The 20,373-nt window shown below is 52.8% G+C and overlaps 1 protein-coding gene and 1 long non-coding RNA gene across 4 annotated transcripts; both read left to right on the top strand.

The window, feature by feature from the left end:
- Positions 1-197: 197 nt before the first annotated feature.
- On the top strand, positions 198-6,626 carry LOC307063632. The gene is made up of 3 exons (XR_013811255.1): positions 198-524; positions 4,497-4,655; positions 6,549-6,626. It is a non-coding gene; the product is annotated as an uncharacterized lncRNA (long non-coding RNA).
- Positions 6,627-11,950: 5,324 nt separating this feature from the next.
- Positions 11,951-17,964, top strand: SH2B1 (SH2B adaptor protein 1; the record flags this gene model as incomplete). 3 transcript variants are annotated; one of them, XM_079720029.1, is made up of 9 exons in its annotated part: positions 11,966-12,904; positions 13,162-13,263; positions 13,491-13,582; positions 13,695-13,870; positions 15,514-15,717; positions 15,929-16,140; positions 16,273-16,444; positions 16,904-17,003; positions 17,183-17,338. In XM_079720029.1, the coding sequence occupies 9 exons, from the start codon at positions 11,966-11,968 to the stop codon at positions 17,199-17,201; spliced, it is 2,016 nt and encodes a 671-aa protein (XP_079576155.1). In that variant the 3' UTR covers positions 17,202-17,338. The 3 variants fall into 3 exon arrangements, with proteins under 3 accessions (XP_079576156.1, XP_079576155.1, XP_079576154.1); XM_079720030.1 differs by lacking the exon at positions 16,904-17,003 and having other exon boundaries at positions 11,951-12,904; positions 17,183-17,964; XM_079720028.1 differs by lacking the exon at positions 16,904-17,003 and having other exon boundaries at positions 16,273-16,500; positions 17,183-17,550.
- Between the last annotated feature and the right edge of the window lie 2,409 nt (positions 17,965-20,373).

The following is a 20,373-nucleotide window of genomic DNA, read 5'->3' as shown; positions in this document are numbered from 1 at the left end:
GTGTACCGGGCACTGGCGGCAACGCGTGCAGTAAGCAAAGGGCAACTGTGGATGGAAGTCGCTTCCGGCGGAAGTGAGGGCCGAGAGGGCAAGTCTGGGAGCTTCTAGCCCCCAATCTCTATGGCCCCGTCAACTTCCGGGCGCGGGACGTAAGACGTCCAGGAAGGTGCTGATGGCTCTCGGCTGGGTGAGGGTAGAGAAGGTTTCCAAGGCGCCCTCGGGCCTCGCGAGCTCAGGGCCCACGCAGTTCTCTCTGGTGGCACCGGGGGGCGATGTGGAGCGTCCCACAGCGCACCTACGCCCCGGAGGCTCATGGGCGTTGTAGTTCCCAGGGCGGCGAGCTGTGCTGGCACTGAGCGTGGGAGGGCGAGGCCAGGTCTGGAGGCACGGTCCCGTCCTCCTTGAGGCAGAAGCGGCTGTCCCGGCGTGGATGACTCCGGAGCGTCCTGGCCCCGAACCCCCTGGAGTGCGACCCACTGCGCGGGTCTGGCGACAGATCTGGCGGCCGTGTGTCGCAGCTGGAGGTAGGACCAGGCCCTGCGGCCTGGCTGAGCAAGACCGTCCTGGGAATCTTTCGGAGGTGGGGCTCTAGTATGACCCATCTCTCCGCTGAACCTTTGTTTTCTTATCTGTAAAATGGGAATAGTAGTATCTACTTCATAAGGAGATGCTGACATCTGGCTCTGAGAGGAAATGAGCTGGGCAAGAGACAGAAAAGGGCTCCAGAAGCCTCCAGGTCCCACAGTCTTTGACCCTCAAATACCCCCGCTCCTGGCTCACAGCCTGAGGCGACAAAGTTTGCCGTCCACCCTTGTGGACCCTCAGCAGCCCAGAGAGTAATTCCTTCGATCGTCGTTCCACCCACCCAATTTTATAGATGACCAGGTGAGAGACAAACTTCTAGTGCCTTTAAGGGCAGCCTGAGTCTTTCTTGTTCCTGCTGTGTCCCTGGCTCCTACCACAGGGCGGGGCACTCAGTGAGTACTCAGTAAATGTCTGTTGACTGAATGAATGAGTGCAAGGATGACCTTTAACTTTAACATCCATCATCTCATCACCCTGGGATGATAATAGCAGCTGCTTAACCTTGATTAATGTTTCCGAAACTCATCAGACTCAGTTGACGGTGTCTGTTTCAAATAGATTCCTTAATTCCTCCCTTGGAGATTATGATTCAGTAGTGTCTGGGCATAGGCAAGGAAACTATATTTATTTTTAACACACACAAACACCCTTGTTAAGCTCAGAGGAGTTCGGGAAACTCCTTGGAATTTCCTAAGACACTATTGGCCACCACCAGGATGTGAGATTTTGGGGGTTGGTACTTGAACTGATGCTTACTATTTTAGTGGTGCTATATTTATTTTAATGTGTATTAGTTTGACAGAAAGACTGGCATTGTAAATATTGAGTTGAAAAAATGAATCAATTTGAAAAACAATACTTGGTAGATAAAATGGGTGGTATGAATATATGGCAAATCTGGGGAGAGGTGAACATGAATGACTGAAATTTGCAAAACAGTGCTCGGAAAAGAGTCCAAAGGGAGAGAATTTCTTGTAGAGCTATTGAGTGTAGCATCCTCTGTAATAGTCAGGAGTCTTGATTTGCAGATAACAGAATTTACAGGGGCTGGTTTGAGAAGAGAGGGATTTGTTTAAAAGTGGTAGGCAGCTTGGGACTTCCCTGGTGGTCCAGTGGTTAAGAATCTGCCTTCCAGTGCAGGGGATGCAGGTTCGATCCCTTGTCAGGGAACTAATATCACACATGCTACGGGGCAACTAAGCCCACGTGCCACAACTACTGAGTCCACGCACCACAACTAGAGAGAAGCCCGTGTGCCGCAATGAAGAGCCCACTTGCCACAACAAAAGATCCCTCATGATACAACTAGGGGCCGATGCGGCCAAATAAATAAATAACAAAAAAAAGTGGTAGGCAGCTTATAGACTTGTGGGGCAGGCTGCAGAAATAGCTCCTAAGCCATAGAACTGATCTGATAAGAAAACCGCTGCTACTGCTGCTGCCACCAAACACTAAATGCCAGGATTTAGACTTATCTGTAACAGTGACTGCTTATGGCACTGAAGCCACTTTTGCATCAAGAAAGTGACCTTCTCTCTGGGCTTCCCTGGTGGCGCAGTGGTTGAGAGTCCGCCTGCCGATGCAGGGGACACGGGTTCGTGCCCCGGTCCGGGAAGATCCCACATGCCGCGGAGCGGCTGGGCCCGTGAGCCATGGCCGCTGAGCCTGCGCATCCGGAGACTGTGCTCCGCAGCGGGAGAGGCCACAACAGTTAGAGGCCTGTGTACCGCAAAAAAAAAAAAAAAAGAAAGAAAGAAAGTGACCTTCTCTACTCTCCACCCCCAAAGCCAGGCAAATTCAAAGGCTCACATGGATGTGTCTGATTGGAGAAGTTTAGATCATCATATTTCAGTGTTCTTGTATCAGAGGAGGCTGAGGGATGTATTTTTCTAACTTTGTTGTAAGAACAAGACTGATAGCAGGGAATTTCTCCAGACGTCCAGCCATGCTTATGACCAATATCACAGTGAAAGAGCAGAATGAATACAAATGCCCAGTACGTGGATACAGTAGCATAAATTTTGACATAGCCACTAGATGAAATGTTGGGCTCAGGGTTGCAGAGACAAGAGCCAACCACCTGTGAAAATGCTTGTGAGCAGTGTTAAATGAAAGAAGTTTGGCCACTATAAAAAAAAAAAAGCAAGTGTACAAGGTGGGAGTGGGGACAAAGTGGAAAACAATTCTGATTTTAGGAGGCTGTAATTTGCTTGGAGAAGGAGAGGTTTTTCTCGCAAACATTTCTTTTATGTGATTACAGTTAAAGAAGTTTTTTGTGCAGAATCTTGAACTCTTTAAAAAAGATGCTCTTGAAATCAAACGACCTTCTTGGTCTCCCCAGCAGTGCGTTCGTTCTGCTCTATGACAGACACTTTGAGCTCCCGCTTAACAACTATTTTTCCATCTTCCTGCAGTCAGGGCCCTGATTCTGTTCAGGCGGCCCTTTCCCCAGTTCCAGGAATAAATCCTGACAGAGCTAGCCCACTTCTGTTCATCTTATTCTCCTTGCCAGGGGGTTTGTTTAGGGTTACGTGTGTGATTCCTTTGGGGCTAATGATTGGTAAGAAGATATCTACCTTGGGGAGGGCTTCTAGGAGAGGATCCCTCACTTTTAAGGAGACACTGACGAGATGGACATCCTTCAGTTTCTGGAAGTTGTTGGGTCTGGATGGGAAGCCTGGAACTACTGTGCCCATCATGCTCCCAGTCCATGATGAAGCCAAAATCCAGAAGAGGGCAAAGCGAAGAGGATCTTAGAAGTCTGGACTCCTCATGGTGTGAGATGACAAATGTCTTTATTGTTTAAGCCAGACTGTGTCAGAGTTGTCTCTTACTTGCAGCCAAATACACCCTAACAGATAAGTCTGCCTTACAGCACTTGGTACCCTGAGACATATTTCTTGGTTTCACTTGTCTGAGACTGAGTGACTTGAGTAGGGCAAGGACTGGGCTTCCTTCATCTCCATATACTCTGTGCCTGGCCACAGTAGGCTTCTGTGCATGTTTACACTTGAACTATATTAATGAGCCTTCCAAACCGAAGGGTGCTACCACTGTGATGCTCTGAACCTAACATATCCAAAACCGGACTCTCTGTATTCTCCCACACTCTCCCTACACATCTGAATACATGGCACCACCTTTCTCCTTTCCCCTCATCTGACATCTATCCATTACCCAGTCCCACTTATTCTCTCTCCAAAATAAGTCTCAGTGTGACCACTTCTATCTCCACTGTCAATACTGTGGTTCAAACCGGGATCACCTCTCCCCTAGGTTACCTCATGACCTCTCCAATGGGTTTCCCAGCTTCTGTCCTTATCCTCAATACCTGTCAAATCCATCCTCCACACAGCAGCCAGATCAATCTTTAAATGTGATTCAGAAATGAATCCTCCCTCAATGACTCCTTATTACACTTAGAATAAAATCCAAACTCCTGCTTTAAAATGGGTGAACTGTATGGCAGGTGAATTATATCTCAATAAACCTACTATTAAAAAGAAAATCCAGAGTCCTCCCTGTGGCCCACAGGATGCATGATCTGGCCTCTGCCAGATCTTTGACCCCCATCTCAGTACTATTTTCCTCACTCTCTCCCAGCCACACTGGCCATCCTTCTGTTCCACAAACATCCACCATTGCTTCTACCTCAGGGTCTTTGCAAATGTTCTTCCCTCTCCCTGGAATGCTCTTCCCTAGAGATTTCCCCACAGCTTGTTCCTTCTCATCTTCCCACCTCAGATGTCACCTCTTCTGTCACTCTCTTATCAATGGTCCTCTTTGATTTTCTTCATAGCATCTAAATATCCAAAATTATCTCAGTAGTTTGCTTGTTTTGGGGGTTTGGTTTTTTACTTTTTTTTCTGTCTCACCAGCTCCTGACAATAAGAACTTATTTTTCACTCTAGGAACAGTGCCTAATGCTTAGGTGAAGAAGTATTTGTTGAAAGAAGAATTTGTTGAATAATTTCAGTTGAGCATTCAGTTAAGCATTGTGTTGGGCTTAAGTTTCTCGATGTTTTCAATGGAAGGCAAATTTTGTATTCACATTCATTTAAAAAATAAAGGTGAGTCACTGTAACTTTTGGGGCTTCTGCTTTATTTGTAAAATGGGGATGAGTGAAGAGGTTAAACCTGATGATCTCTAAGATTTTTTGTATCTCTAACGTCTAAAAGGAGATGGGGTCTCCTGTAATTGAAATAGGTTCTGGGGTGACCCACAATTTAGTGGCAAATTGGGGACTAGGACCCAGAGCCTTGTTGTTGGTGTCACTCAACAGACTTATTGGAAGCTCAAGGGCATCCTTCACTCTTCCCCACCAGCCAGCCTGGCAGTGTCTCCTCAGAAATCTTTCTGGACATTCTCCTTGGAACTAACCGCACTGCACTGCCTTGGCCAGGTCAGCATCAGCCCTCTCCTGGACCCCTGCACCCGTCTCCTCTCTGTATCCAGTCCTAGCTCTCCCATACTGGCCCTGGATGCCCTTCCAAACACAGAACTCTTATTTATCACACTCATGTCACTCAGATGTGACTGGAGACATTCCAGTTGGAAACACTTTGTGAATGTGACACAAAAGCTCCTAAGTAAAAGGCACTTGAGAGGCAACCTAGGTGTGTTAGTCAAGCATGGCTTCCTAGAGGAGGCTACACTCTGAAGCCTGAAACCAGGGGGAGGAAGATTGGCAGAATTAGGGGAAATGGTGTGTGCAGTAGCAGAGGCAGAACCTGAGTAAAGGTGGAGTTCTTCAGCTGTCAAAATGTTCTGATTGAGCAAAGCATGATTTGCTTGGAGGGTAGGAGGTTCTGGTCAAAGCACCAAGGCTGAATTTGACATCCCAGAAAATAGGACAAAATAAGAGAAATTTCCATCTCTTGGGGTGGGGGAGGGTCAAGATGACCTCCAGAAGAAGCCCACAAGCAACCATTTCCCCTTCAGTCAGAGACTCCAGTTTTCCTTTGAAGAGCCACCCTCTGCCATGCTCAGCCCATGGAGTTTGATTGGAGCTGAGCCCATCCCAACCTCAGGTAATGGGTACGTGATCCAGTGTTTACCAATCAGCATAATCTATTCCTCATAGTCACAGTTGTCTGTTCAGTGTTAGTATTCTGTTTCAACCCTCACTGGTGTACTGAAGTGCAGTTCTGGCACTGACTGCCCAGAGTTAGCACAGACCCCGCAAGTTAAGGGCTCACTCCTTCACAAGACCGCACCCACTTCAGATGCCACCTGCAAGTGGGGTCCCCCAGCCATCTCTACTTCTGGTCAACTGCCTACGGATCTGGGAGTTTCCCATGACCCCCATCAGGTTTGATAATTTACTAGAACAACTCACAGAATGCAGGAAGGCGCTATACTTACTATTACAATTATGATTACATTTTATAATAAAGGATACAAGTCAGGAACAGCTAAATGAAAGCTACATAGGGAGAGGTCCGGGAGGGTCCACAGAGACACAGAGTCGGGGCACATCACCCCCAGCCCCCGACACATCAGTGTATTCACCCACCAGGAAGCCCCACTGAGCTTCAGTGTCCAAAGTTTTTATTAGGGGTTTCATTACTTAAGCATGATTGATTAAATCACTGTCATGTGGCTGAACTCAATCTCCAAGTCCCCTCCCCTCCCTGGAGGTCAAACTGGCTCAAAATCCCAACCCTCTAATCACAAAGTTGGTGTTTCTGGTGACCCCATCCTGAAGCTATGTAGGGGCTTGCCATTAGCTTGTCAGCAGAAACTCAGGTGTGACCTAAGGGGCTCACAAATGACAGGCACATCTGTCACTGAGGAAATACCAAGTATTTTAAAAGCTCTGTGCCAGGAACATGGGACAAAGACCAGACAAATTCTTTATTATACGATAGATAGGCATTGGGTGACCCAAGCTGAGCTGATGAGACACAACCCTATTGCACTTGCTGGAATTACTGGGAAAGCTATGATCTTTTTCTGCTAGGATTATGAAGCTGGTAGAGTGCCAGCTTGGAATTCTGGTGGCCATCTTGCTATCTATGAGGGGAAGACCTGCCTGAGGAGGAAGACAGTCCAAAGGAAAGCAGAGCTGAGACAGAGAGCAAGTTCAGATGGACATCGTTTGAGCCTGTGGCTCCAGCCACACCTAACATCATTCTACCTCTGATTTTTAAATTCTGTAAACCAATAAACTTCCCCTCTTTTCATGTTTAAACTACCTTAAACGGAGTGGGGGGCTGTTCCTATTACTTGTAACTGAAAGCATCCTGAGTGTTACATCCCCTGTTCGTAAGGAGGAAGAAGTGTTTTCCCTTTCATATTAATCCCTTGGCTTAACCTGAGCCCTGGATCCATCCTTCCCACCTTCCCCAAACTTCACTCCTTCAATTACCATCCTTTCTACTGGCTCCTTTCCCCTAGGACTTCAGACATAATCAGGTTTCCCTCAGGATTGAAACAAACAAGCAAACCTTTCCACCCTCTAAAATTGCAGCCCTCCGTATCTCTCTCCTTCCCTTTTTGGCCAAACTATAGGGCAGCTCTCAGCATTCCTCCTCCCACTTGTTCACCTTCCATTCATTCCTCAGTCCACTACCATTGGCTTCTGCTTCCTTTTCACTTCCCTAAAGATACTCTCAACAAAGTCACCAAGCAATCTAAGTCAATGTATTCTATAGGAGACAATGGCAGTGCACAGTACCATGGATTCCTCTTTATCATTTGTGTGTGAAGTGTTTGCCTGATCCCCACACACACACCACACCACACACACACACACACACACACACACACGCACTGTATTCCCACACCCCCTGATCTTTGGTGTGTGGTTTTTCTTCCAAATAATTAGACCTTCCAGATTTTTTTTTTTTTTTTTTTGAGTACTGTCCTCAGGCTACTGGAGTCTTTGCTTTGACGAAGTGCCTGAGAATTGACATCTCCCAGGGGAAGCCCTAGTCTACAGCTGAGGGATGTTGGTATATGAAAGGCCCAGCTCCCTTGTTTCTGGATAAATCTGAGGCACAACTTACATCCAGGGCTCCCTTGAGGAATCAAGCTGAACTACTCTCTTCCTGAAATCACATGTTTGCTTGGTTTCCTCTCCTGCTTCTCCCACTCCTTTACTAGTTTCTCCTGGTAGAACTTTTTAAATAAATCACTTGCACAAAAATTCTCATCGCGGAGTATGCTTTTGGAAAATCTTACCCAAGACAACATCTCAGCACTTTCTACTTCTCTTTCTTTGCCTGCCTGTTAAATGTGGCTTTTCCCCCAGAATTAGATTTCAGGCTCTCTTCTCTCTACACATATTACCGGGATGATCTCATTCATGTCCATGGCTTTAACCACTACTCATGTCTGATCACGACCACACTACTTTGTGCAGCTGAGGCTGTAGATCCATCTCTGCTGGACAGCTCCACCTAGTTGCCTACAGGCACCTCTTACACCAATACAGTAATCATTAGGCACATGTGGCTATTTTAATTAATTAAAATGAAAACTTCGGTTCTGGGAATTCCCTGGCAGTCCAATGGCTAGGACTCGACGCTTTCACTGCCATGGCCCGGGTTCAATCCCTGGTCAGGGAGCTAAGATCCTGCAAGCTGTGCAGCATGGCACAAAAAAAAAAAAAAAAAGAAAAAGAAAGAAAACTTCAGTTCCTTAGTTACACTAGCCACATTTCAAGTGCTTAAAAGCTACATGTGGCTAGTGCCTACCAAACTAGGCAGTACTAATACAGAACATTTCAGTCATTGCAGAAAGTTTTATTGGACAGCTTAGACACATTTCCAAACCCAACCCATCATCACCAGCCCCTTACCTTTCTGTATTTCTCAACTTTTCTCTCTCCTGGACAAGGATGGGCCAACTATAGAGAAGGGGTATGTAAGGGTATCGGGGGGGGTGGTGATCACAGAACTAGAGGCCTTTCCATTGACATCTTTTTCTGAACTGGAAGATGGAATTGACAAAGATGGTGATGAAGACCTTAACAAAGGCCATCTGGGAGCTGATGTTAATTTGGTTAGAACTGGGGTAGAGATGGGGACAAAGGCTGATTAGGCCAGAACTTGCCCTTCCACAATGATTTTTTCCAACTCCATCCAGTAGCCTCAGCTTCAAACAAACATCTTTGTGTGAGTCAGGGCATTTATCCATCTCCAATCTCGTGGGTCACGAGGTCTTTGGGTTTCAGGATAAGCACATGATCCAAGCCAATCAGCTAAAGTCAGTTCTGGAAATTTTACTGCAAATCTCAGAAAAAAAGACATGCTCCTACGAGAGTTGATAAGCTACAGGTCTTAAGTTTGGAGCTATGGAAATCCATTTTGCCACTAAGAGAGGCATGGGGAGAGCTCAGCCTAGAGGTGAACCACAGGTTCCCAATATCTTTTGGCCCTTTTATTCAGCTGTTCCTGAAGAAGCTTGATCCATTCTTTTCAATGGCTTGAGCCAAAAGATTCCCTTATTGCTTAGGCCAGTTGGAGCTGGGTCAATGAGAGACCTGATTGATTAGGATCTCATCGTGCTCATGATTTCGACTGCCCTCTACTACACCTTAATGAGTCTCAATTTCTATATCTGGCCTTGATGTCTCTCCTCAGCTCCAGACTGTATGTCCACCTGCCTCCTGACGTCCCACAGACATGCCCCAAACTGACCTCATTATTCCTGCCCCCCCAACCTTTATTTCCCAGTTCAGAGCTGGGACCTCCTAGAACCTCCAGTACTTTCCTCAGAGAAGCCAAGGTCGTAAGTTCAGGCTCCGCCTCCTCGCAGGGCCTCACCAAGGTCACCCGCATCTTCCCTCCCCCAGCTCTTTGGCGGCGGTGTCCTCGAACACCTCTGCAGCCCGGCTGGGCGCTCTAGGCTACAGCAGGCCCTTCAAAAAGCCTTCTCAACTCGCTGGTTTCCGGTACCGGTGGCTACCCTAGCCTTCATCAGGGCCTCGGGATTCTATTCCCCTAAGGTGCCTTCTCTATGGTTGACTGCTCCCTACTGTCCCGACTTTCCTCTGGGAGGACGCTCTGGTGGGACCCAACCCCTTCCTATGGCTGCTTCTGCGGTCCCTTTTAGGCGCAACTGGAGAAGTCACTAAGCCCTCCGAGACTCCCACCTTCTCAGCTCTGGAAGTGTGGCACGGAATAGGAGAATGCCGGAAGTGAGTGTGAACGTGCCCTTCCTTCTCCTCGTTCTTCTCTATGGTCACTTCCTTCGGTGACGGGAAAAGGGGGTCCCGGCGCCTGCGCAGAACCGGGCTGGGAGCTAGTCGCGGAGGGGGGGTGGGGCAGGGAGCGGGAGCTGCCGCCGCCGCCGGAGCTAACCGCGGGGACCGAGATGCAGGTGGGACCGGAACCGGAACCCCCCTCTTCCAGTCCCTCTTCCCTCTCCGCGACCCGGCCCCGGCGCCTGCGAGGAACCTTGGGTGGGGGCGGGCGTGGGGGCTAGAGGCAGGAGGGGCGCCCGGCCCCGGAGAGTGCAGCAGAGCGGGCTGCTTCCCTGGAGGCTGCGGCCCCGGGGAATGGGCGGGTAGAGGGTGTCCAGGGAGGAGGGTCGGGTCGGAGTGGGTTGACCACCGGGTCCGGAGGGTCCGAGCCAGGAGCGGAGCCTGCACGCTCCACCACCCGCCCTTCGGGAAATATCAGAACTGAGCCGAGAGGCAGGTGCACTGGGAAAAGGTGCCTGAGTTCTACTTGGCAGAAGAGAAACTGAGTCACCAGCTCAGGAGCCGCAGGGTCAGCGGGCCTGAAGGGGGCTGGGTCTGCCTGTGGTGCAGAGGGTTGGGTCGGCCGGTGTGAGCTGAGGTGGCCTCTGCTTGGAGATTGGTCTCTCTGCTGTGTCTGCACCTCTTGGCTCGGTTCCCCCGTGCTCCATGACTCTTTCGTCTCCTGGCGTCTTCTCGTTGGTTTGGAATTGTCCCTGTGGTTGGAGCCATCTGAGTGTGTAGGGTTTAGGTCAAGGAGAAAGGCGAGGGGGCGCTGACCGCGGGTCTGAGCAGGAGTCTGGGGTTTGGGGAGATTTGCCTGAACTGCTTTCACCTCATTCTTGGTGCCAGTCATCTTCCAGTATAATATGGGGGAGGAACACTAACGGAAGAGCCATGGGTTGTAAATTCCATGCCCAGCTCTGCCACTTGCTAGTTGTAAGACGTTGGGAAGGCTCTTCCTTTCGCTGATTTCTCTTTGAGAAAATTGGAACCCATAAAGATAGTAATAACGGCAAGTCATTTATTGTGTGCTTACTTTGTGTCAAGCAGGGACATGTTCTGTTTAATTCTCGCAACAATTTTAGGGGTTAGGGATCATTAGCTCTGTTTTATAGATACGAAAACTGAAGCTCTGAGAGGACATGTAATTTGTTCACGATCACACAGCTAATAGGTGGCAGAGATGGAGTTTCATTCTAAGCCTAACTCCAGAACCTGTGGCCTTAACCATCAGGCTAACCAGCCTTTAGGGCACGCTCCTCTGTGAGAGAAGAGGGAGGTGAAAAATCCAAGGCCCCAGCTTCCTGATATATTTTATTTACTTTGTGGCCAGCAGAGACTTGCCCGGACCCAACCCACAGCCTGTCCTCACCTGGTGCTGCTGCCTCTGGGTCCCTGCCTGGAGGGGCACCAAAGAAGTGGGCTCTGGGCATTCCAAGCCTCCTTGACAACAGTGCTTGGGTGCTGGGCCCTGGGGTCGGCTTTCAAGACAGTTGTTTGAATCCGTCATCCATCCATCCTCCTTAATGAGCAGCCTCCCTCCTCAGAGATGGACCTCGGGATACATGAGGCAGGGTCTCTGAGCTCTGCAGGCCTAGCTCCCCTGAGAGCTGGAGCAGTGAGGGGCGGTGACTGAGGCTGGTGCAGTCAGGACTGTACGGTGGGAAAAACAGTAGACTTGGAGTTCTGAAACTTTTTCTGAGCTTCGGGTTCCTCATCTATTACAGAGGTTGTTAAAACCTCTCACAGGGAAAGGTAAGAACGGCACATGGGAGGCACGTAATAAATATTGAAGGATGGTTTTAGAGAAGGGAGGTGACGTGGAAAAGAGTCCCTTTTAGAGGAAGGTGCTGCACAGCCGTCCACCACACCTGGAGCTGAAGCCAGGGAGAGTGGACTGGGGAGGCAGCAGGGTGGGTGCAGGCTAGACCTGGGGGTGGTGGGGCACGAGGATCTGGGGAAGGGAAGGGTGGCAGCGTGGTGTTCAGCCCTGTTGCTCTCTTGAGTCTAGACCAGAGGAGGGAGTCTGGCTCGGGGTGGGGCTCTGGCCCCGGTCCCACCTCAGCAGTGACTCGATGTATGTGCCTCTTCCTTCTGCAGCTGCTGCCGCTCTCCCTGTGTCTTCTGGCCGCTTCCCTCTTTGCTGCCCCTCCCCACAGGCTCTCCCTCTCCACCTCCTGGGGGCCATCATGAATGGTGCCCCTTCCCCGGAGGATGGGGCCTCGCCCTCCCCTCCCCCCTTGCCCCCACCCCCTCCCCCGAGTTGGCGGGAGTTCTGCGAGTCCCATGCCCGGGCAGCTGCCCTGGATTTTGCCCGCCGTTTTCGCCTCTACCTGGCCTCCCACCCCCAATACGCAGGGCCTGGGGCCGAGGCTGCCTTCTCCCGCCGTTTTGCTGAGCTCTTCCTGCAGCACTTTGAAGCCGAGGTGGCCCGGGCCTCCGGCTCCCTCTCGCCACCCATCCTGCCTCCTCTGAGTCCTGGTGTGGAGATCCCGCCACAGGACCTGTCCCTTGAGAGCTGCAGGGTGGGCGGGCCCCTGGCTGTGCTGGGCCCTTCTCGATCATCTGAGGACCTGGCCGGCCCCCTCCCTTCCTCAGTCTCTTCCTCTTCTACAACCTCCTCGAAGCCGAAGCTAAAGAAACGCTTCTCCCTCCGCTCAGTGGGTCGCTCGGTCCGAGGTTCAGTCCGCGGCATCCTGCAGTGGCGGGGGACTGGTGACCCTCCCTCCCCAGCGGGGCCCCTAGAGACCTCATCGGGCCCCCCAGTGTTAGGTGGAAACAGCAATTCCAACTCTTCTGGCGGGGCTGGGACCATTGGTAGGGGACTGGTTAGCGATGGAACATCCCCTGGGGACAGATGGACTCACCGTTTTGAGAGGCTGAGACTCAGTCGGGGAGGGGGGACCTTGAAGGATGGAGGAGGCGTGGTGCAGAGGGAAGAGCTGCTGAGTTTCATGGGGGCTGAAGAGGCAGCCCCTGACCCAGCTGGAGTGGGCCGGGGAGGAGGGGCAGTGGGGCCTACCTCAGGGGGAGGAGGGCAACCACAGTGGCAGAAGTGTCGCTTGCTGCTTCGAAGTGAAGGAGAAGGAGGAGGAGGAAGCCGTCTGGAGTTCTTTGTACCACCCAAGGTGAGGGCCAGAGGAGGAGGGTGGGTGACCGGGAGCGAGGGATTGAGCGCTGGGGACGTGGCCCACATGCCTAGCTTTGCTTACTTGGATTTTTAAAGCTAGCTCTTGACTCTGGGTTCCTAGCGTGGGCAGGACAGAAAAAGTAGTGTTATTTGTCTAACTCCCTTGGGGTGTGGAAGGAAAGATGAATCTCGAGGGAAAGGAAAGCTGGTCTCTGCACACCAAAAATCTGGATCTTGTTCTCTCTCCCAACTTAGGCGTCTCGGCCTCGACTTAGCATTCCCTGCTCTGCGATCACCGATGTGCGGACAACCACAGCCCTGGAGATGCCTGACCGGGAGAACACGTTTGTGGTTAAGGTAGGAGCCCTGGGCTCCCTTGTCCACTTGGAGCACTCTTAGCACATTGAAGCAAGGGATACTGATGCAAGGAGGGGCACACATGCCAGGTACCTTGACGGTGTGTCCCTGGGGCGGCAGCTTTTCTGGGACGAGGGGTGAGAGGGAGGATGTTCTTGTTCCTGTTGGAGGTGAATTAAGGCCTCGAGACCTGGAAGTGGCCTGTGGGCCTCCTCTTGTCCCCATAGGTGGAAGGCCCCTCGGAGTATATCCTGGAGACAGCTGATGCTCTACACGTGAAGGCCTGGGTGTCTGACATCCAAGAATGCCTGAGCCCAGGGTGAGGAGCCCGTCTTCTGTCACTGAGGGGACCAGGGGGTGAGGGTGGTGAGCAGCCTTTTGCCTCTCCCCTGGTGACTTTCCTCCCAGCACCATTTCCCCTGTCTCTGCAGACCCTGCCCTGCTACCAGTCCCCGCCCCATGACCCTCCCCCTGGCCCCTGGGACCTCATTCCTGACAAGGGAGAACACAGACAGCCTGGAGCTGCCCTGCCTGAATCACTCGGAGAGTCTGCCCAGCCAGGGGCTGCTGCTGGGGCCCAGCGAGAGCAGCGACCGCCTTTCGCAGGGTAAGGGTGGAGCCTTAGAGAGCTGTGAACCTCGGGACCCGCCACGCAAGAACCCCGGCCATCAGGCCCAGGCCCTCTCTCCAGGCTCTGCTGTGCACCCCATGCCTGCTCCTCAGCTGCCACGACCAAATGTCTGACTTTTGTCCCCGAACGTGCCTGACCACAGTTTACAGTTTAGAACCATCACCATCAACAGCCCCACACGAGCCCCAGGCCAGCTCCTCTCCAGCCTTCTATGCCCGGCCTTGTCCCTTTTCTGTAAGCCTTGTGCCGGCCACCACTCTGGCTGGAGGTAATGGTTCTCTTCTCCAGAGTTTCCAGAACGCTTTGTACTTATCTTTGTTTTGTTCTTACTCGCATCTCTGTGCACATGTTGACGGTACTAGATTTTCTTTTGACTCCCTACTTTTAGACACACGTATATGCTACCCACATACATAAACACACAAAGATGCGTCTGCCTGGCCCCAGCTCACCTTTCTAGACTCCACTACACCCTTTTTTTCTGATCCTCCATTCCGAGCTTCAGTTTCACTGTGCTTAGCACACAGGCTGTATGCGATGAGTAAACAAATGAATTAAAGACTCTTTAAGAGCCAGAACGGACCTTACAGGTCGTCCATTCCAATCTCCTTGTTTCTCAGGCAGCTAAGAGCAGAGAGGAGAAATGGCATTTCTGAGGGCACCTGAGAGTCACTGACAAAGTGGCTATGCCAGCTTGTTGCCTGAGCCATAGCACTCTGCACTCCGCATATTCCCATCCTCGGAGCACTGATCATGTACGACATGCCTGTAGGCTCACGCCTGCCGCTCAGCAGACACTGAGGAGCGCCCTAGTACATCCTCGACCCTCTGTTAGGCTCTGGGGCAGGCTGAGGGGCTCAGAGCTGCCCCGTGGGCTCACAGTCTAGCGGAGTTGGCGAGACATCACTCCCTCTAAAAAGCAGGACTCCCAAATGGAGACCCTGTGCTTAGTGTCCTCTGAGCAGCACCAGCAGGAAGCCTCGGGAGCTCAGAGGAGGAAGAGAATCATGGGAGGTGGGATAGACGGGGAATTCTACACAGGCGAGGTGCGAAAAGAACGTGGCTTGGAGAAGCTAGGAGAGCAGAGACCTGAGATGGGGAGAGGCCCGGAGAGCTGGAAAAATTAAACGGGATAATTGGGTTAAAGTGGAGGACACAAGAATACAAGTTAATCTGAAGATCAGGTTGGTTAGGTTGGGGGGATTCACAGAAGGAGAAGCTTTGATGCCTCTCAGAGTTGGGGGTTTCGTCCTGCAGGTAAAAAAAGGACCCCTTTTAAACGTGAAAATATTTGAGGGATCCTACCCCCCCCATCCCCACCTCTGCGACTATAGCTGTAATTTCAACTGTTGATTCAGAAGAGATGTAGGCACATTAGGATTCTAGGACCTTGTTGGAATAACTGCAGTCCTTCAGCAATGCGTGAAGCATAAGTTAGGAGACATTGATAAAAACAGTCAGGGCTCAGTGCCTGAAGAAAGATTCAGCATTTCAGCCAGCTGACCACCAGTGTACCCAGGGTAACCTGTCAGGTGGGGAAGTGGGCCCAAGCAGACCAATCCTCCCAAAGAGTAGCTTCTCGAGCTCTCAATTTTGCCCTCCTTTTTTTTTTTTCCCAGGGGCATATGGGGGCCTCTCAGACCGCCCGTCAGCGTCCATCTCCCCCAGTTCCGCCTCCATTGCCGCCTCCCATTTTGACTCAATGGAACTGCTTCCCCCAGAGTTGCCCCCCCGTATCCCCATTGAAGAGGGACCCCCAGCAGGGACAGTTCATCCCCTCTCGGCCCCCTACCCACCCCTGGACACTCCGGAAACAGCCACAGGTACCAGCGGTGTGAGTGTGTGTCTGCCTCCAAGCCTGGTTGACCACCTGCCTGAAACTTTTGGTCTTGGGATCCTGAGGGATCTGACCTGGGGGCCTGATGGGGGAACGGACGGGGAGTGACATATGAGGGGAAAGCAAGGCTTTTCATCTCCCAGGATGAGGGAGGCTTCCCTGACACCTCAGTTTCCTTCCCTCTCTCTTTCCTGAAGGGTCGTTACTGTTCCAGGGAGAGCCAGAGGGAGGTGAGGGGGATCAGCCCCTCTCAGGGTATCCTTGGTTCCACGGGATGCTCTCTCGACTCAAGGCCGCCCAGCTAGTGCTGGCTGGAGGTACCGGCTCCCATGGCGTTTTCCTGGTACGTCAGAGTGAAACGAGACGGGGTGAATATGTCCTCACTTTCAACTTCCAGGGCAAGGCCAAGGTGAGTGAGCAGAAGGCTCCGCTGTAGGCAGTGGGCCTGCGGGTAGGGTGGGGAACGCTGCCATCAGGGGAGAAGGGTTCTGTGACTGGCGGGGTTCGGGCTCCTGCTTTACCCCACTCATCCTGCCCTCAGCACCTGCGTCTCTCGCTGAATGAGGAAGGTCAGTGCCGGGTTCAGCACCTGTGGTTCCAGTCCATTTTTGATATGCTCGAGCATTTCCGGATGCACCCCATCCCTCTGGAGTCCGGAGGCTCCAGTGACGTTGTCCTTGTCAGCTATGTCGTGTCCTCCCAGCGACAGCAGGGTGAGCAGAGCAGGTCTGCAGGGGAGGAGGTGCCCGTGCACCCAAGAAGTGAGGAGGTGTGTGTGCCAGAAAGACGGGGCGGGGGGCTTGAGGAGGAGAGGCTTTGTCAGGGAGAGAGGGGTAGAGAAGTTTCCTGTGTGCTGGGTTTCTTGGGAAAGGAGTACATGGGGAGGTAGGAAGGCAGGGGGCTCCGTGCTGGAGCCGGGAGGAAGTGGAGAGCTGGGTTGGCGCATTCCCATTCCATCGGACCCTCTGTTCCATCGTTTGTCTGTCTCCTAGATCCATCCTCCCTGGCCTTGTCTTTGCCCTTCATCACAACCTTGCCTTGGGCCTGCCCTTCTTGGGGGTGCTCGGTCTGATCCCCCTCCCTCCTCCCTTGATGTCTGATGTCCCTGTCTGATCTCTCCCTTTTCCCCACCCCGACGTCCCATCTGTCCCCACGTTGCCCCTCCCCCCCAGGCCGGGAGCAGGCCGGGAGCCATGCAGGGGTGTGCGAGGGAGATCGATGCTACCCCGATGCCTCCTCCACCCTCATGCCCTTCGGAGCGAGTGACTGTGTGTAAGTGTGGTCCTCCTCTCACCGCCGCCCATGATCCATCTTCCATGGATGGGGGTTGCTCAGGAGATGGGATACGGGGGAGATAGCACATGGCTCCTGGGGGGATGAGTGAAGGGGAGGCTGCTACAAGAGCTTGCCTCCCTCCACAATCAGTCTGTCTTCTTACCGTTCCTATCCAGAACCGAGCACCTCCCATGACCCACCCCAGCCCCCTGAACCCCCTTCATGGACAGATCCCCCACATCCTGGGGCAGAAGAGGCGTCGGGGGCGCCAGAAGTGGCGGCAGCAACAGCCGCAGCAGCCAAAGAGAGGCAAGAGAAAGAGAAAGCGGGCAGTGGAGGGGTCCAGGAAGAGCTGGTCCCCGTGGTTGAGCTGGTCCCCGTGGTTGAAATGGAAGAGGCCATAGCACCAGGCACGGAGGCCCAGGGAGGCGCTGGATCTGGTGGGGCCCCCGGGGTAACCCTGATGCTGCAGCTCCAGCAGTTACCACTAGGGGGCGATGGAGAAGAAGGGGGCCATCCCAGAGCCATAAATAACCAGTACTCCTTCGTGTGAGATACCCTACCCCATCCTTTCTCCACTCTTCTTGCTCCCCAGCCCTCAGTTCGTGAGATTGGGGCTGGGCAGGGACATAGAGGAGCAGTGGGAATCCCCTCCCCACATGCTTCATTACCCTTGACGGCTAAGGGCATGTATGTTGGTACAAAAAGGTTCAAGAGCCCTGCTAACTCCCCAGTTCATACACTACAGGTGCCCTGTCCCCTGGGCAGGGGATTCAGGCTCCAATTACCTCCCCAAGGGGCTCTTACGGTCAGCCCCATCCCTGGGGGCATTTCCCCATTAACCACTCCTCAGCCCAAGGAAGGGTGAGGGGGAAGGGCTGTCAGTTATATTAAGGTGGTTGTTCTTGTTGTTTTAAACAAAATGGAGAAGCATAAATAAATAAAAGGGTTTATCTCAGTTCCATCGTGATGGCTGTGGCCAGTTTTTGCAGTGGGGACTGGGACAGGTGGGTCAGGAAGGCAGCCCACTCAGTGTTGCGAGCTCCAGAGCTGAGAGACTGGAGGGCTGGGTCAGGTTGAGTCCCTGTTGCTCTCCAGACCTGTGCTTTCGGCCCATCACTCCTCTGGGGGCTGTCCTGTTTCTGAGGCGGTAAGTGCAGAGCCAAACGGTGCTTCTCGGGGTCTCCAGCCGAGTTCTCTTGATGGGACAGGACAGTGAACGGCAGGATTGATGACCTCCAAGGAGCCTTCCTGCTCTGAATTCTTCAGTTAAGGCTTCCTACCCTAGGGAGAAAGCAGGCCGAGAGAGATTGTACGGGGGCTGGGCTGGGGGCATAGTGGCTGTGTTGGGAGAGATTTAATATGGCAGCCAGAGGGACCCAAGGGCAGGCTGACTGCCCCCCTTCTCAGAGCCAAGCTGGGAAGCTGCCAGATAGTTGATAAAGAGTGCTGGTTTCCACTCCTGCCTTTGCTTCTCATTTGCTGTGTGGCCTGGGCAAGGTGTAGCCTCTCCAGGCCTCAATATCCTTATCTGTAAAATGGGAAGTTTCATCTAGGTTGGAGCTGCTGACATGATTTGCTTGGTCTGGACAGTGTTTCCATTGGAATTTCACATAAAAGTTCGGATTACTGGTTTCTCTTGAAAATTAGAAGATCCAGCCTCACGTGGTATCCACCTTCCACTTCTGCTCCATCCCCACCAGCCCACTTCACTCACGTGATGTGCCTAGCTAGGCCTGTGAGCATTTGAGTTTGCAACATCTCCTCCCTGCGCCGTGCCGCCCCCCCACCCCCCACCCCCGCCGCCCGACCATTAAACCCAGGCTCTCCTCTCTGGACTGAATTGTGGCTGTGCCCTCCTCCAACCGAGGGCACCCCTGGGCTTCCCAGCTCTGTGGGTGCCAACAAGGAGGGGCCGGGTTCTGAAGAATCCCACCTGTTTTGTTGGCCCGCTCCCTTCCCCACCTCCGTCCAGCTCGGCCTCTTAACCATTCTGCCTCACTTTCCTTCCCGGGCAGTGTGGAGTCTACACTTCCATGCCCCTCAGCCTCTGCCCCCACCCCCAGGAGGCCCTATGACCACGCTTATGACCTTGCTATTCTGGGCCTTGCGTCCTGTTGGGAGATGGACAGGAGACAGCTGGGCTCACAGGCCACCCAGCCTAGGGGGCTAGATGGGGGAAGCCTGGTGTCTCTCCTGGTTTTGTCTAATCCCTGGGGCTACCCCAAACCTTGGCCTCAGGAGACTGGGGATAGGATTGGCCTTGCAAAGGGAGGGGGATGGTTTGGGGATCTGGATGCTGTGTTCTCAAAGTGAGATGGCGAGTGAACGCTGTGGCGCCCCAGGGTAAGCAGGACCTGATCCTCTCCTAATCTAGCAGCAACTGGTGCTGCGAGGCTCCCCCCTCCCACTAAATCCTGCCAGCCCTCAGGGACTTGCCTTCTGAAGATGTGGGGGGGAAGGGCACAAGAGCCTCCTCACCACCCTCCTGCCTGCACCCCCAAGATTTGCATGTCTTGGCTGGAGGAGCCTAAGACACTTTCCCTCTAAGCCTGTCTATGGATGGTTCAGCTGAAGTTCGGAACTGGTCGGGGATTGAGCAGGCTCTACCTCTGTGTCCTTCAGAACTAACGCCTCTCCCATTCTCAGCTTCAGTGCTCAGGAGGGGACGAACACCTTCCACCTCTGGGCCTGGAGACCCTAGGTGAGGGCTCCAAGAGAGCACGCGCCTCCATCCCAGTTCACACCCAGCCTCCCTGATGGTGATCCTTTGGCAGCTCTTGGCTGGTGGCTTTCCCTCTCTGGCTTGTTTCCCCTCTGGGAAGCTGGGGGAGGCAGAAATGAATAACCTTACGGGGCCCTGTTGGCAGCAGTGCCCTGTAAAGCCTGCCTCCTTTCCTCGGCCTCATGCTCTCCAGTCCCTTGAAGCCGAGATCTGTCCAGTCTTCTCCCCCTTCTCCGTGTTGGGCATTCCTGCTCCTTTAAGACAGTGCCCCTGTCACTCCTCTAGGTGGTGGCGGGGAGAAGCCAGCCAGCACCAAAAGGCTTGGCAGATGCTGAGCCTGACTCTGGCCTAAGAAGGTGGGTGCTGGGCCAGGTGGAGGATATGACCCCCAACACCTCACACCATTGTCTGAGCCCTCACACCCGCACATCGCAGCAGGATTCTGCTTCAGGGAGGGGTTTGTTGGACCCATGAAAAGGGAGAGGGAAGGAGCGCCGTGTCCTCAACTCACCCGAGAGGCTGCCCTCCCCCAGGTCCAGGCAGAGGAAAGGATGGGTATGGGGGCTAAATCCTTCAGTGCCATCCACCCCTGCTGGCCTACCCACCCCCCAAAAGTGGGGCTTCCCTTTCCTTTGCCCCGCT

The sequence above is a fragment of the Hyperoodon ampullatus genome (genome assembly GCF_949752795.1).
Source record: "Hyperoodon ampullatus genome assembly, chromosome: 14".
Taxonomy (NCBI): domain Eukaryota; kingdom Metazoa; phylum Chordata; class Mammalia; order Artiodactyla; family Ziphiidae; genus Hyperoodon; species Hyperoodon ampullatus.
The sequence above is the reverse complement of the archived record's forward strand: the minus strand, read 5'-3'. Positions and strand labels throughout refer to the sequence as shown.